This window comes from Hemitrygon akajei, chromosome 8, assembly GCF_048418815.1.
Source record: "Hemitrygon akajei chromosome 8, sHemAka1.3, whole genome shotgun sequence".
Lineage (NCBI taxonomy): Eukaryota > Metazoa > Chordata > Chondrichthyes > Myliobatiformes > Dasyatidae > Hemitrygon > Hemitrygon akajei.
Window position 1 is genome coordinate 27806706 of NC_133131.1, and position 18035 is coordinate 27824740.

Sequence of the window (18035 nt, forward strand, 5' to 3'; positions counted from 1 at the left end):
TTAATAATATTTCCTGTTAAATCGGTGATTCGATTTTATTTTCAGAACTCCATATACTAAATTAAAAATCTTCTCAGTATCTGCAGATCAAAATTTTACTGCAGTTCGATAATTTTGAACTTTAGAAATTTACAGACCTTGAAATGGCTCATTTTTACAAACTTAAATGTTCATTCTGCCAGATGTTCTTACTGTAGATTAAATAACTTGGTTTTTTTTAATTATTTTTGACGTCTGCATGTCTTCTACAAACTAGTTTGAATTCCCAATATTCTTTCTCATCTTCTTTTTCTTTTCCTTTTCTCTTTAGTTACCTGATAATTTTATTTGGCCTGCTACCCTGACAAGAGCAAGTCTGCATTTTTTACAATGTTGAATATGTACTTTCCCTCAACAGATTCCATGCTGAGCGAGCTATAGATATCATCACTCATATCCTCCCAGAAGACCACTTATTGTTGGCTTCTTCAAAAAGAGTTAAAGGTTGGTACTTTAAAATTGTTTGACTGTTATCAACACATACAAAATGCTGGAGGAACTCGGCTGATCATACAGCATTTATGGAGAAAAATGGACAGTCAATATTATGACTGTGACCTTTCAAGACTAGAAAGGAAGGGGGTAGAAGCCAGAATAAAAGAGTCGGGGCAGGAGCTGGGAGGTGATAGGTGAAACCAAGTGAGAGAAGGAAAGGGATATAAAAGTGGAATAATGTGAGAAGCTAGAAAATGATAGGTGAGGAAAGCAAATGGCTGAAGAGCACAGTAGACCCTTGAATAAGGGAAGGAGGCAGGAAACCAGAGAAAGCAAGCTGAAGGTGGTGGGCAGATTGTGAGGGTAGGGGAGGAGAAAGAGAGGGGGAAATGGGGCCACAGAGACAGATAAAACTGAAGGGAGGATTTCTTAGAAGTTAGAAAAATCAATGTTCATGCTGTCAGGTTGGGTACTTCTCAGATGAAATATGAAGTGTTGTCAGTGTCTGGCTTCAATGTGTCAGTGGAGAAGGCTGTTGACAGATAGGCTAATGTGGGAACAGGAAGTGCAGTTAAAATAATTCATCACTCCATATCCCCCAACATAACAGGGATTAGGTTCCCCTACCATCCCATTATCTTCTGTATCCAGCATATCATTCCCCATAATTCTAACAGGATCCCACCACCAGGCACATTTTCCCCTTTAGAGGTGTTGACACATAGGATCCCCTTTCCACTGCTGACCCCCTAATGAGAACTCTGACCCAATGCAGACTGGGGTATCACTTTGCTAAACATCTTCACTTTGTTGCTCAATGATCATCATCTTCCCCCCACTCCCCTTTTATTCTGACTTCTGCTCCTTTCCTTTCCAGTCCTGATAAAAGGTCTCAGCCCAAAACATCGACTGTTCATTTTCTTCCATAGATGCTGCCTGGTCTACTGAGCTCCTCCAACATTTTGTATGTGTTGATCCAGATTTACATCATCTGGAGTCTCTTGAGTCTTAAATCAAATCTTATATATATCTTATACTTAATGAGATGTGCCTTCAACCTAACACCTAATAATTCATAGAGAAACATTTTGTTTCCAGTTTCATCATTCAAGTTTCATGAGAGGTCTCTTCTGCCATTTATAACCAATAAAGGTGGCTACTTGAGTAAAAGCCCCAACAATGGTCAGTCTGAACCCAAGTCTAAGTAAATGTAATTTTCTTCTGTACCTAGTCTGATCATCACCAATTAATGTGTTTGAGAATGAAGCATCGGTTACAGATGAAGAATAAAGGATTTTTTTATATATATATATATCAGAATTTATTTATATATATATATATATATATATATGGATTTTTTTATTTTTATATATATATATATCAGAATTTATATATATATATATATATATATATACACACAGCAAGCAGACCCATCTAGAATACTGAACTGGCATGGAATTACCAAAACTAAGTATTTTACCAGAGTATAACAATTCCAAATTCAATGTGGTTGGACCCTTTTAACACTCAAGTCAGATACCCAGGATCTTTAAAAGATTACTTAAGTTATATGTGTTATAATGATCAATTGAATTGTGATCTGAAATGAAAACTGCATATGCTGCAAATCTAAAATAAAATCAGAAAATGCTGAAAGCACTCAGCAGTTCAGGCAGTATCTGTTGTTAATGGTGGAATAGCCTAACAAGTCAAAAATTTAAGAGCAAAATTCTTAAAGGATAATGCCGTGAATAGTTTTCTTCCCCATTAAGCCAAACACAATTAACACCTTACTCTGAAACCTCTATAAGGTGACTTTTTTGCAGCAGCCATTTGGTGGTGCTCAAGAGCAACCTTATTTGTTTAATCCCAGATCTCATTGAACACACCAGTGGAACTAAGATTAGATATTTTGGAAATGTAGAAATTTTGATAACATCTTGTGTCTTGAACTTGATAGCTTTTAATATGATACTACGGTATTGAAACTCATTGGTTTCCATAGCATTTTTAAAATTGGTTTATGGGTGTCCAAAATGCTAAAGTGGTGTAACCTTAGTTAAGCAGACAATGACTTACAAGTATTTGGAGTAAAATTCTGATCTAGCATCCTCAGGACCTGTGCTGGACAATCATATTTTCTAGCTTATTGGTTACACATCATACCCTAACATGCTTTAATGTAATTTTGCTGACCTGTGACCTAATTCCATGTACCCACTTTAACCCCATATTTCTGAACATGTTTGGTTAATGGTCTCACTGTATCAAGTAATTAACAACTAATATGAGCATCCAATGCTATTCTTGGGTGCAGCTATGACTTGATTTGTATGGAAATAGTCCCTGCATGTCTGATCTTTTTGGCTGTGAACCCTGGCTTCAGACTTTAATCAGAGAAAATTGTATTCCTTAATTTAGAGACATAGAGCATCTACAGCATAATACAGGCCCTTCGGCCCACAAAGTTGTGCCAAACATGTCCCTACCTTAGAAATTACTAGGGTTACCCATGGTCCTCTATTTTTCTAAGCTCCATGTACCTATCCAAGAGTCTCTTAAAAGACCCTATCGCATCTACGGCCACCACCATTGCCGGCAGCCCATTCCACGCACTCATCACTCTCTGTGTATTAAAAAAAAACAACTTACCCCTGAGATCTCCTCTACCTACTCCCAAGCACCTTAAAGCTATGCCCTCTTGTGTTAGCCTATTTAGCCCTGGGGAAAAAGCCTCTGGCTATCCACATGATCAGTGCCTGTCATCATCTTATTCACCTCCATCAGGTCACCTCTCATTCTCCGTCGCTCCAAGGAGAAAAGGCCAAGTTCACTCAACCTATTCTCTTAAGGCACACTCTCCAATCCAGGCAACATCCTTGTAAATCTCCTCTGCGCTCTCTTTATAGTATCTAACATCTTTCCTGTAGTGAGATGACCAGAACTAAACACAGTACTGCAAGTGAGCTCTGAGCATAGGCTTGTATAGCTGTAGCATTAACTCTCGACTCTTGAACTCTCTATCTCAATGCCAACACAACATACTCCTTAATAACACTGTCAACCTGTGCAGCAGCTTTGAGTGTCCTATGAACGCGAACCCCAAGATCTCTCTGATCCTTCACACTGCCAAGAGTCTTGCCATTAATACTATAGTCTGTCTTCAGATTTGAGCTACCAGAAAGAACCACTTCACACTTATCTGGGTTGAACTCCATCTGTCTCTTCTCAGCCCAGTTCTTCATCCTATCGATCTCCTGCTGTAACCTCTGATAATACTCCAGACAACACCTCCAACCTCTGTGTCAACAGCAAACTTACCAGCCCACCCTTCTACTTCTTCATCAAGGTCATTTATAAAATTTACGAAGAGGAGGGATCCCAGAATAGATCCACTGGTCACTGACCTCAATTTCCTCAGGTTCAATCCTGCATTTGTAAACTAACTTGCTCTTCTCTTTCCCCATGTAAGGAAGAGTCTCAGACCTGAAACCAGTTTACCTTCCTAGCAATGCTACCTAACCTGCTGAGTGTTCTAATGTTTTTGTTTTTACTTTAAACAAAATGCTCAGTCAATGTCCATGCCACCCGTTTATCTACCTAATTACATTCACCCTTCTTGGGTCCATCGCCTTCTGTGCTTTAGCAGTTCAATACTTGACTTGTGGTGAGAGTATATTTACCATCTATTCAGGCAGTAGATTAATGGCTGCTACTTTGTGTAGGGAAAATAATTCTCCCTCTAATCTTCTCTGAACCTCTCACCTTAAACCTTTGCCCTCTGGTCCCTGGACTCCTTTGCTATAGAGAAAGATTATTTATTTTGATCTGTGTTATCTGTTCCCCACATGATTTTATATACCATAGCTGATGAAGGCAGACTTCCTTCATCACCACATCCACCAGTGCTTTCAGGGATCTCTGGTTTGGACCAAGTTCATCAGTACTGCCTCAGGCCTTAACATTTATTGTGTATGTTCTGTTATTGTTTGCCCTCTCAAAATGTATCACCTCATGGTTGTCAAAAGTTAAATTCCATTTGTTGTTGCTGTACCCAACATTTTATAAGATGTCTTCTGGAATGCCACTTAGATTATGTACTTGGTCATTCTCTATTCACTACTTTAGGCATCAAAACAATAGCTCAATCAAAATATAACCTTTTGTAAATCCATAGTTGCTAACTGAATAATTGAAAGCCCCTAAAATATTAAATATCCTTAATTATGGATTCTAGTTATTTTCCAGTAACAGTGATTAAGCTCATTGTTTTCCCATGCTCACTTTAAATCATAATATGTATTTTGACCAACTGAAGCAATTGTCCAACTTTAAAGTTGGACTTCACCTAAACGCTAAAAAGACAGTACAAGGCGTTCAACTACGACGAAGGTACTCTCAAGACCGTAAAGAATGATACAATTAAGTAAATCTTAGACTTCAAGTACCTCAGGTCAAGAATGATGAGTTTGGAGAAGGACATAAAGATACGGAAGGCGCTGGCATGGAGGGCAATGAATGACATGAACGAAATCTGGAGGTTGAACCGGACCAGAGGGCTCAAAAAGAGAATCTTCATAGCATTCATAGAGTTCATTCTCACGTACAGATGTGAGACGTGGACACTCACCAAGACCGTGCGAAAGTCATTAGATGGTTGCTATACACGAATGCTCCGGATGGCTCTTGATGTGAGTTGGCAACAGCACATGACGAACGTTGAGCTCTATGACGACCTACCAATATTCAGTACTAAAATCGAGGCGAGAAGACTGCAACTAGCAGGGCACTGTCTACGCCACCTTGAGCTGCCAGCCTAGTCATCACATGGGAACCCAACTATGAGAGGATGAACCCTGGGTGCCCTCCCAAGACTATGGTCAACACGCTCCTAGAAGATAGAAGCGTGGCTAATGTAGATGAACTGAACACACTGATGAGGGAGAGGGAGGAGTGGAGAGTCCATCATTGTGCCCGACGCCGGCCCCCTAGGCCTGAGTCAACGTAGTAGTAGAAACAATTGTCTTCAGTTGAAAGAACTTTGCTAGGTTATGTTGGGAAACCTGCAGTATTAACTCCCATTTGTTTCAACAAGAGAATTTTAAAGCAATCTAGAATTGAAGCTAGTGCCATTATTTTATTTGTTAGTGTTTTATTTGCATATCCCTCTTTCAGTATTAGCTTTCTTGTCTTCATGAAGTATAAATTTAAAGTAAGTATTGAACATCAGCATTTCCTTATTTTCTAGATCATTTGGTTTTCATTTTATTTTGAAGTAATAGAAATTATTAATTCATGTCTGACATTAGTGTTAAAATCTTGATTTCAAATTATTTGTGAATGGCTGGCAAATTCACATGGTGTGTATATTTTTTCCAAATAGGGAGAATCATTTTTTAGCTGAAGTGCTATCTTAATATTAAAAATTAGCATTTATTGTGCCTTCCTAAATTCACCTGGAAAAGGTGGTGGTGAAATGGTTTCACTATGTGCTAGACTTGTCTGAATATTCAACATTTATGTTTCTTTTTCTTTAGATATGCCTTACAAAAGCCACTTGTTGATTGATCTTGTCACTTGTTTATTTTCCAGCACTTATATTGGAGGAAATTGCTATTGACTGTCATAATAAAGAAACTGAGCAGCGACTCCTTCAGGAGGCCCATGATTTGCACCTTTCTTCACTCCAATTAGCCAAGAAAGCCTTTGGAGAATTCAATGTGCAGACAGCAAAGCACTATGGAAACTTGGGCAGACTCTATCAATCAATGCGGAAGTTCAAGGTAACGTTTAATGCATGGCTTTGATTCAAAGGTTGGGTTTTTCAGAACCCATTTTATTCTTATTCCAATCCTACCCACCACTTATTCTATTCTGAATTGTCCATATCTTGTCACAATAGGCAACAGGTTCTGCTGGTGCTTTCATAGAAACAAAGTGCTTTGATGTTGTTCAGGATTTTCTGAAGGTGGCAGGCCTGTATGTTCAAAAACTTGCTGTTTGGTCTTCTCAAAATCACACCAAAGTCAGGTCCACCAATATTGCACCAGTTTTCTAACTGCCTCCAGTTAACAACAGGAAGACCAGAGGGTATGGAAGCTGAATGTTAAAGTATCAAGAAACTCAGAGGTTATACAGATTGGAGAGCTGTGAAGTTTTCTTTGATTCCTCTTTGTATTGATAGGAAGCAATCAAAGCAAACAGTGGAGCATTCAGAAAATGAGAGAGCCTGAAGTAGATGCAGCAGCTCCAAGAAAGAATGTAAAATCTACTGTTACTACTTTTGATGATGGTGCATGATAAGAAGCAGCTGGTAGAAGTAAAAAGCCAACCTTCCTTATTGCACCTTATAAATCGTTAAAGATTATATCCCAGTCTAGAATCTGCTTTGTGGAGTAAGCTGTACCTGGTCTAAGCAAATTCAGCAAGTATTTAACTCCACCCATCCTGTATATAACAATGAGTCATGCAAGACTGTCAAAGATCTTCTAGCAAGGTTGACAGGTTTGGTCAGTTTGAATCACCATGCCCAGAACAAAACAGAACCAATCAGATAGAATCTTGTGACATGCAAAACAGCATTTTTTCAGTTATTCCTCTTTTTTTGTAAATCTCTCTTCTGGAAAACTGGTACGCTACAAGTTAGAATTACCGTGTTGTACATTTCTAGCAGATGTGGGTCGATCCAGTGCCATGTATCCAGTAAAAGTGAACTGGCAAGCCATCACTCTTAGCTAGCTTGCCTGCCTACTCATCTCACGTTAACAGTGGCTAGGACTTGTTGTTGTCTAACCTCAAAGACAGAAGACAGGAATTTCTGAGAGGCTTTGCTCTCTGTAGCTATTAGATAGCATTGTGTGACCATTTGCAGATACTTAATATGTTAGGCTGTGGAGATGTTATTGTTCCTATCAGGTGCCTTTCTGAGCAAACGATCAAAATCATTTGGTAGAATACCAAGCTTTCGACAAGCCCAATACCCTGTTTGGCAGTGAAGGAAGCCCTCTGTGTTATTTCTTCTGTGTAGGTCAAAATGGTGACCATACGCATGCTGCCCTCATGACAACTGCAATGGAAATGACTCAGTTGCTCATCTCCTAAGTGCAGCTTTGCCAGGAAGATATGGGATTAGATGCCCAGGTATTTTTTTGAGGCTCATGCCGAACAGCTGTATTACCTGGGATTCAGTGCTGGATGGGCTGTTCCCTAGTGCTCATAGTGAGACAAATATTAATTGGAAAAGAATCAATGCTGCAAAAGGCTGTCTCTGGGTATGCTTGAAAATCAGTGGTGTTCTAGAGGGAACAAAGTGTTGCAAACTGGTATGCTGGACTACATGCTGAACCCGATTGCAAAGACTTTGTGGGCATGGAAGCTCCTCATTGTAATCAAATTAATTAGAATCTATGTGTTTCAATTACATCTGATGTCATGGTAATGTTTAAGTATTTGGAATAACATAAAATGCTTAATAAATGCTATTATAAATTATTTTTAATAAAGTATATTTAAATGTTTAAAAAGTTAGATTGTTGTCACACGTGTGTAAAAAGTAACACTGATAGTTTATATGGTATCAGTTAAGGAGCAAAAGGCAAAATTCATTGCCTTGAAAAATTCATCATAATCACAGTTGTAATAATAATTGTCAGTAATACTTGTGTTGCTTTTATAGGAAGCTGAAGAAATGCACATTAAAGCGATTCAAATTAAGGAGCAACTCTTAGGCCAGGAAGATTATGAAGTGGCATTGTCAGTGGGACATCTTGCTTCTCTCTATAACTACGACATGAATCAATATGCAGATGCTGAAAAGCTTTATCTGAGGTCCATAGCAATAGGTATGTACCCCTGTAATTGTACTGTGAGAAAGCAGTGCCAAATTAAATGTATTTTGCATGCTGTGCAAAATGAAAGTTCAAAGCATGATCAAGATCTTGACAGGTAATAACTGCAAGTTTATTGTTGTTTGGCACCAGTACTTCCAGTACTTGAGAAAACTCATGCCTATTTTTGAGTTTAGTACAAAGATCCAAAAGTGTTGTTAGTGATTCAACCCCCCCCCCCCCCCCGCCCCTTCCAGAAGCATGGCTGTTTGAAGTAAAGTGATTAGAGTTGGTATTAATTTAACTTTTTTACAAATCAGTAAGTATCTGAAATGGAAAGGAAAAAAGAATGTGATAGAAGTACACTGCAGTTTGGACAGCATCAAAAGAGGAATGGGTAATGTTTCAGGTTAATAAACCTAACTCAGAACTAAATCCTGAAATTTCAATTCTTTCTCTGCACGGATGCTGCCTGACATGAATATTTTATGTTCTTTTTGATTTTATTTTCTCAGATATGTAAAATGAGCTTAAAAGATAAATGCTCTTTTAAACTTAAAAAGCTTTTGCATTTCATGTTTGCCCTTAATCTTGTTTTTGTGGTGATGTTTATTCAGCAGTCTATTTAAATTGCTACTTAGAAATTGTAAATTTTACCTACTCAATCATATTGTTGAATCACAAAAGCTGTAAATTAGGGGCTCTTTGTTTTAATCCCTGACAACTACAGGTATCAGACTAGGGAAAGTTGGATCTCTTGCAAAACGTAATTGGAGTAGATAACGGCTTCATTTGGCAAATATGCCTTAAAACGTGGTCGTTTCTGGAATTCCCGCCTAATTCCTTTTTAAGAACTTCATTAAAATCTAACTCTTTGATCACATTATTGGCTTTTTTATGTGACTTGGTATACAAATTGTACTTAAGTTCTTCTTCAAGATACCTTGGACTACTTTCTGTTTATTACAGCCCAGGAGGTGGACATTCAGGTCACTGAGTCCAAGCCAGCTCCTATTAGATTAGTCCAATTTCCCTTTCCCCTGTAGATTTGTAATTACTCTCCGGCAATTAAAGTTTGGTCAGTATGACATTGTGGGCATCATTGAGCCGTGGCTGAAAGAAATCCATAATTGTGAGTTAACATCTAAGGATATACTTTCTTTCGAAAGGACAGACAGGAAGCATAAGCAGTGGTGTGGCTCTGTTGGTGAGATGGAATTACATCTTTAGAAAGAGGTGACATAGGGTTAGAGAATGGTGAATCTTTGTGGGTGGAGTTAAGAAACTGCAAGGGTGAAGAAAACATGGAAATCATATATCGGCCTCCAAGTAGTAGCCAAGATGTGGGGTTGAGATTGCAAAGGGAGCTGGAAATTGCTGGAAATAAGAGTAAGGACACAATTTTAATGGGGGATTTCAGTATGCAAGGGGATTGGGAAAATCAGGTTGGTGTTGAATCGCAAGAGGGAGTTTGTTGAATGCCTATGAGTTGGCTTTTTAGAGCAGCTTGTGCTTGAACCTACTCAGGGAAAGGCTATCTTAGATTGGGTGTTGTGTTATAACTCAGATCTTATTAGGGAGCTTAACATAAAGAAACCCTTAGGAGGCAGTGATCATAATATGATTGAATTCATACTGGAATTTGAGAGGGAGAAGCATAACTCACATGTATCAGTATCACCATGGAATAAAGAGAATTACAGAGGCATGAGAGAGGTGCTTGCCCAGGTGAATTAGAGGAGGATACTGGTGAGGATGACAGAAAAGCAGAGGTAGCTGAAGTTTCTGGGAATAGTTCATAAGGCACAGAATAGATTTGTCCCACAGAGGAAGAAATTCTCAAATGGCAGGAGCGGGCAACTGTCACTGACAAGGGGTGTTAGGAACTGCATAAAAGCCAAGGAAAGGGCATATAAAGTAGCAAGTGGGAAGTTGATTGATTGGGAAGCTTTTAAAATCCAACAAAAAGCAACTAGAAGGGAAATATGGGGGCAAACTAGCCAATATTATAAAGGAGGATACCAAAAGTTTTTTCAGTTATATAAAGAGTGAAAGGGGAGGGGGTGAGAGTTGATAATGGATCGCTGGAAAACGATGCTGGTGAGGTAGTAATGGGGGACAAAGAAATAGCAGATGAACTTAATGGGTACTTTGCATCTGTCTTCACTGTGGAATACACTAGCTGTGTGCCAGAGGTCTGTGAATGTCAGACAGCCGGAGTGAGTGCAATTGCTATTACAAAGGAAAAAGTGCTAGATGGATGTCATAAGATGGATAAGTCACCTGGACCAAATGGACTACATCCCAGAGTCCTGAGAGGTTGCTGAAGAGATAACAAATGCATTGGTCATGATCTTTCAAGAATCATTTGATTCTGGCATGTTCCCAGATAACTGGAAGATTGCAAATGTCACTCCACTCTTTAAGAAGGGAGGAAGGCAAAAGAAAAGAAATTATTGGCCAGTTAACCTAACCTCAGTGGTTGGGAAAGTGTTGGAATCTATTATTAAGGATGGGGTTTCAGTGTTCTTGGAGACTAATGATTAAACAAGTCAAAGTCAGCATGGTTTCTGTAAAGGGAAATCTTGCCTGACAAATCTATTCATGTTCTTCGAGGAAGTAACAAGCAGGGTGGATGAAGGAGAGGCAGTGAATGTCATTTACTTGGATTTTCAGAAGGCATTTGATAATGTGTTACACATGAGGCTGCTTTAACAAGATAAAATCCTGTGGCGTTACAGAAAAGATACTGGCATGGGTAGAGGAATGGTTGCCTGACAGGAGGCAGTGAGTGGGAATAAAAGGGGCTTTTTCTGGCAGTGACTAGTGGTGTTCCTCAGGGGGTCAGTATTGGGACCAGTTGTTTGTCAATGATTTGGATAATGGATGGCTTTGTCACAAAGTTTGTGGATGATACAAAGGTAGGTGGAGGGGTAAGTAGTGCTGAGGAAGCAATGTGATTACAGCAGCCTTGGATGAAGTGGAAGAATGGGCAAAAAAGTGGCAGATGGAATACGGTGTTGGGAAATGTATAATAATGCATTTTGGCGAAAGGAACAATAGTATGGACTGTTATCTAAATAGGTAGAAGGTTCAAGCATCAGAGGTGCAAAGGGACTTGGGACTCCTCATGCAAGACTCCCAGAAGATTAATTTACAGGTTGAGTCTGTGGTAAAGAAGGCGAAAACAATGCTGGCTGAGCCTTTATAACACACTAGTCAGGCTGCACTTGGAGTATTGTCAACAGTTTTGGGCCCCATTATCTCAAGAAGGATGTGTTGTCATTGGAGAGAGTCCAGAGGATGTTCATAGAGTTTATTCCGTGAATTAAGGGGCTAACATACGAGGAGCATTTGACAGCTTTGGGTGTGTACTCACTGGAATTTAGAAGAATGCAGGAGGGATCTCATTGAAACCTACCGAATGGTGAAATACGACTCCCTGGAGCTGTGAGTCCCTTCAAGCTTCTGTAGCTCCTACCAGATGGTACAGTGAGAAAAGGGCATACCCTGAGTGCTAGGGTTCCTTAATAATAGACACTGCCTTTCTGAGACACTGCTCCTTGAAGATGTCCTGGGTACTTTGGAGGCTAGTACCCAAGATGGAGCGGACTAAATTTACAACCCTCTGCAGCTTCTTTGGTCCTGTGCAGTAGCCCCCATGCCAGACAGTGATGCAGCCTGTCAGAATGCTGTCCACAGTACATCCATAGAAATTTCTGAGTGTTTTTGTTGACATGCCAGTTTTGTTTTTAAGAAGACCTCGTATCTGAAGACTTGCAATAAAGTGGTGAACTTAATGTTGCACTAGGATTCATTCATTGCACTGAAAGGGAATTGGACATCTTGTCTGAAGTTAAAATAAGCTAGTATTATTTCAAACATATCTGAACAATTGAGTCAATTTTCTTGTCTTTTTCACAAAGAAAATACTCATGAAGTCTAGTTCATGTTCATTTTGGTTATCTGCATTGCCTATTGTTTGTTGGTAGTGTATTTTGGTTTGCATGAATTTACTCCTCTGCATACCACAGTGTATCTCCACTGCAACGTTTTATTATTTTCTGATACATCACCTTTTACTCCTTTCTTTATCTGCACTGTTATTGAAACAAACTATCCCTTCAGGCTGTTGATATCATTGGAAAATTAACATGCAGGCACAGGACACCATTGGCTACACTGTTTAGTTTGGTTTCAACTTAGAATGCTTATGAAAGAAATAAATAATGCAGCCAAAAGATGCTGTAAGTCATTATGTAAAAATGTTACTAGTTTCTAATCCTTGGTCTTTAAAAGGATCTGGAATGAGTTGTAACTATTCATCTTTCCACTCTGGATCAGGCTTTTGACCAACCCACAGTACTGAAAAGAACCCGTTTAAAATTGCATGCTGTTCTGTCATCATGATCAGTAAGCAGCATCAATTTTTACTGTTGCCTTGCCTTACAGGAGACAATGTGTATTGTAATTTGGTTTTCAGTGGCATCATTGGCTTACATTTAGTGCATTTACTGAGTTGGAACAACACAGATGTTTAGGGTGGGAGGCCGGATTTGTTAACATATCAGGTTGAAGTCCTGCATCAGAACCAGATACAAATACCTGCAATCACCCATATCCCTTAGAGTCTAGACTTGCCCCCTTTACTGACACAACACATGCAAAATCATCTTAGTCATTTTCAGATTTCTTCATTGTTTATTGCACCACCATTTTTCCCATTTTCACACTTTCTCCAACTCCCTTGTTTCTAACATTGATGGCAGAACATAAGATGGCTTATTCGCAACCATTCTGTAATGCAAGTCCATTGCCCTGGAACTATTTAGTAAGTATTTTCTACACCTGTCAATCCTTTTCATCCTTACTAAAAAATCAGAAGCAATATTCTAATTGTGACTGAAACATTGTTTTATCAAGGTTCATCATAGATGCTTGGCTTTTGTACCAAGTTTAAGTATTCATGAAGGCCGAAATCCATAGGTTTTTATCAACACTGGAATTTCCATATTTATAAATCCAGGTTTTCTGTTCCTGCTTCTCACTTTAGAATTGTATTTTGTTTTGAATGTTGTTTGTCATTCTTCCTGCCAGTTACATTCCTTGGAATAACTTCTCTAATTCCTTTTTTTTTTGTTATATCCTTCCTCAGTGACAAGACTATTGCTACTACCTCTCAGCTGTGGCAGTCAAGGTTTACTTCTGACTTCTGGTGATGTTTGTGTAGAGTTTGTACATTATTTCCATGACTGTATGGCTTTCTCTAGGATTCTTGAGTTTTCTCCAAGAGCAATTGGTTAAATAATCCCAAATATAGGTGGGTGGAAAGATAATCAGGATGGAGTTGATGAGCATGTGACATGGACATTCGTGGGGGATTGGTGGGATTACTTTGGAAACTAGCATAAAACCAGTTGGCCAATGTTAAAAGATAGAACATAAGCAAAACCTCATTTTTCTTTTCAATCTGAATCAGTTGCTTCATTTTTCATCCCTAGATGAAAATCTATATCAGGGTGTAGATTGAAAATCTAGATAATCATATCAGGGTGTGGCCTGGTCTAAAAATTGAGTTTTTCAAAGAAGTTCAAACTACTTGAAGTTGATTACTTTGATCCAAGTATAACTTCCCCATCATTTTGATTTCAGATTCAACAGTGCTTTATTTCCCCACCCCCAAAAGAATTAAACTTGCATACTCAGCAAATATTAAAAGTTATTTTGTGTTTGCTTGCAGGAAAGAAGTTATTTGGCGATGGTTACAGTGGACTGGAATATGATTACAGAGGTCTCATCAAACTGTACAACTCTGTTGGCAATTTTGAAAAAGTATTTGAATACCATAATATTCTGTCCAACTGGAACCGACTGCGAGATCGACAGTTTGCCATCAGTGATGCCCTTGAGGATGTAAATGGCAGTACACAGTCCACAGAAGAAGTAGTCAGATCATTTCTGTTAGCTCAGCCTACAAATGGACAGGGATGCTGAGAATCAAGATGAATATATTGTCACATACAGTCTTTATTCCCTGGACTGAAAGGGAGAAACATACTGTGAAACAATCCAGTAACTACACTTAATACCATTAGGGTAATTACTTTCTTTTAGGTGTTAAGCTCCGAGCTAAAGGAAATGGGGGAAAAAAGATTCATGTAATAGATACGAGACTAGGAACGATCTGGCCGGAAACAGTCGCCATGGCATGTCATTGTATCGTAATGTTTGCAAATGCTGATGACGCGGAGGATTTGTCTCAGCAAGTGAAATTATTTTGCAGCTGCAGCCTTTAATATTATTTTAATTATATTTCAAATCATTTGCTGCTGATGAAAAGTAATTTTTGAATAATAATTCAACCATTTCTTTATGCATAAAGATTTTAAGATGTGCAAGTGGATTTCAGACATTCAGGCCTTTCTACCTATTTTCGTTTTGCATCTTGAACATAACTGCAATTCCCTGAAAAGTATGCTAACAGGTGCCATTGCACTGCGAGTGTCCATAAGAACTCGTAGGTAGTCCTAATTGTTTTGCTTACATCACACTTTCCAAAATGACAACCTTAAGGGCACTGTGATAGGTTTGCTGTACATTACAGTATGTCATTATATTCCTAGGTATCTATAGCATGGTGGCCTTAGTGAATTTGTTGAAGTGCACATTTTTTAAACTGAAGTATTAAAGGAATATATCTAGAAATTGGTTTATGATGCACAAGTTCAGTATCGGATCACTAACTGATGTTTTTAGGTACCATTTGTGTCATCCAGTTTTTAAAAATTCAATTTATATTCCTCATTGGGAATAATGTTGCCATATTCCACATTAAGTGAATAATAAAGTTTTGATAACCTTGTGGATGTGGAAATGAAAAAAGGTCAGCTGTGTTCATTTTATTGCACATTTAAGTAAACAGTACTATTTTTGTATTTTCCTAAATTGCGTTGACAACAGTTGCTAACACTATTACCAAATTCAGCCTCTCCTGTTGAAAGCAAGATGAGACACTTCCTTGATACTTGAGCAGCTCTTGTATTAGTGCCACGCTGAATTTGTACAACATCACAATTTTTTTGTTTTAATTCCATTAAATGTGTACAAAATCTTAGTGTAACAACAGGCTGCAGCGCCCAATATAATGTGCAACCATCAAGCCATTATTGCTTATGTTTGTAACAAACATTGTGATATTATGTAACTGTACTACTACAAAATATTATTGATCTGCTAAATATAGTGTTCATGCACAACCTCAGTCTTTGCTTCTTAGCTGATTGTTCAATTCATTTCAAGATGTGTGGTTTTTCCACATGGGTGTAGGCACCACACAGTCGACAGGGAGGTGTGGTTATAAATCAAGAGTTGGAAGGGTGAGAAAAGCTTCAAATAACCAGGCAAGTGGAGCCTGTGTCTTGATGGGTTTTATTGCAGAGTAGTTTAGTTAGATAATGCATTAATTTTAATTTTCCAAAATTTTCTGTGTGAAAGGCACTAAATAAATTGGGAAATAACTAATTTAGTTTAATTGAGAAAGGAAAAGAAACCAGAAAGCAGGAAACTATAAACTAGTTAGCTTAACATCTGTTACAGGGCAAATGTTGGTTGCTATTATTTTAAGACATTTCAATGTTGATTTATAAAATGGGCAAAATCTACATGATTTTGTGGAAGACAAATGATTTTCATCAAATAATTGGAATTCTTTGAGGAAATTGCATGTCCAGTAGATGAAGGGGAACCAGTGGTTTTGATGAAGTGCTGCATTAAAGGTCATTGTGGAAAACTATTCACGGTATAGAAGGTAGCATATTGACATAAATGGATAATTGCCTAGCTAAGAGGAAGCACAATAGGCTTAAAATGATTTAATGAATGGTGTGCCACTGGGATGAGTGTTAGAATCTTGACATTTTACAATTATGATTTTGAAAATAGGCATCAAAGAGATGGTTTCTAAATTTGCTGTTTTCACAAAAATAGTAAAGTAAGTTGTGAAAAGGGGAGAAGAAGGTAGCTCTTTTTAGTTAGGTTAAATGAGTGAACAAAGATTAAGTGGTTCATAAATGGGAAAAATGCAGAATTGTAAGATATCAATGAGTAATCAGGAAAGCTAACTAAGCTGTTGCTAGGGAAGCAATACAAAAGCAAAGAGACAGACTGCAGATGCAGGAAAACTGGGAGCAAAAAGTAAGCTGCTGGATGAACTCCTGAGTTGAGCAGTGGAGTGAGTGGAGACAAACAGAAGATTATGTTTTGGATTGAGACCCTGCATTAGGCAGGTTGTGCTTCAATTATGTATTGTGCTGATTATATCTGGAGTAGAGTGTTAAGTTGTTGAGCTTCAGATTTAAGGATGGATGCAAATGCAGTGAAAACAGTTCAGAGAAGGATTACGTAGTTTATGCCTGGAATGAGTGAGTTGGGACATGTATTTTGATTTTATGATGTTTAAAAGTTGTGTGATGATTTTATTGAAAAATTGTAATAAGTTTTGTGATTAAATGTGGACAGAATTTAAGGGGTCATTAAAATGCATTGCCTATTAGATGAGGCAAAATATTTTCCTCAGGCTAGGGATAGTGACAACATCAGAAAGAAGTTTATTACGTGGCTAAAAGAGATTAGAGGGATACAGAACAAACATAGGAAAATGGGGCTAGCTTGGTGGGGCACCACAGTTAGCATGGGTGAGTTGGGCCAAAGGGTTTATTTTCCATACTATTGTTCTATGACTAGTGGATCTTTGGAACTTTTAGCTTCCACTATCTTTTGATGTCTGAATACGTTTTAAGGTAGCAATAAATAAAATCTTAAAAAGCAATGGGGTGAGAAGTTATGGTGATAAACAAGACAGAACTGAGAAAATAGTCAAGCTCTTTTGGACTGCTGGACCTCTCCTGCTCCCTGTATATATGTACTTGTAGCCATTGACTTTGTATGGTGCTGTTCAGGTATTTTTCCTGAAACATTAACTTTCTCCTTCAACAGGTGCTTTCTAGCATTTTCTTTTTATTTTCAGATTTCCAGCATCTGAAGTTTTTTAATTTTCATTTTGAATTTACACATTTGAGCTTAACTGGTAGGAAATGACATTGATTGCCCTTCATTGTAACTAGAAAAGTGTTTATACACAATACATTTGCATGAGTTTGAGAGCAGAAATACTGTTCTTTCTTTGCGGGGGCCATGGGATGCAGGTTGTATGTGTTGTATAAAGACCATTACAAAATTGGAATAAAACTGGGTCTTAAAATTACTGCCTCAAATGCAATCTTCCCACTGATTTGCTTGTAATGATCTATTACTAAGTTTACATTTGTTGCTAGAATATCATTAGTGATGTGCTACCAGAACATTTATTCCAAAGTTTTGTGAAACTGTAATGTATTTTCAGAATGACAAGAGTTTGGGACAAGTAGTATATCCCTCAGTTAATTACCAGCAAATGCAATTATTTCTAGATTTGTGTAGATATTGGAGACTTCTTTGCCGAAACTACCAATTGTTTAGTTGCTATATAATAAACATGAGAGATCCTGCAGATGCTGGAAATATTAAACAACACACATAAGTGCTGGAGAAACTCTGCACTCTCCACTTATTTTAAACTACTTCTCCCCTTTCTTTCCAGTACTGATGAAAGGTCTTGGCATGAAACATAGCCAGTTTCTTCCCCTCTATAGATGCTGCCTGACTTGAGTTCCTGCAGCACTTTTGTGTATGTTGTAT

At 38.2% G+C, this 18035-nt stretch overlaps 1 protein-coding gene across 1 annotated transcript in view; it reads left to right on the forward strand.

The window, feature by feature from the left end:
• appbp2 (amyloid beta precursor protein (cytoplasmic tail) binding protein 2) overlaps nt 1–15568 on the forward strand; it is a 79604-nt gene extending 64036 nt beyond the window's left edge. The window contains exons 10-13 of the mRNA XM_073053495.1: nt 398–483; nt 6067–6257; nt 8150–8315; nt 14041–15568. Coding sequence (XP_072909596.1) covers nt 398–483; nt 6067–6257; nt 8150–8315; nt 14041–14294 — 697 coding nt within the window. The 3' untranslated portion in view covers nt 14295–15568. The remainder of the gene's footprint in view (nt 1–397; nt 484–6066; nt 6258–8149; nt 8316–14040) is intronic.
• Nucleotides 15569–18035: the final 2467 nt, after the last annotated feature.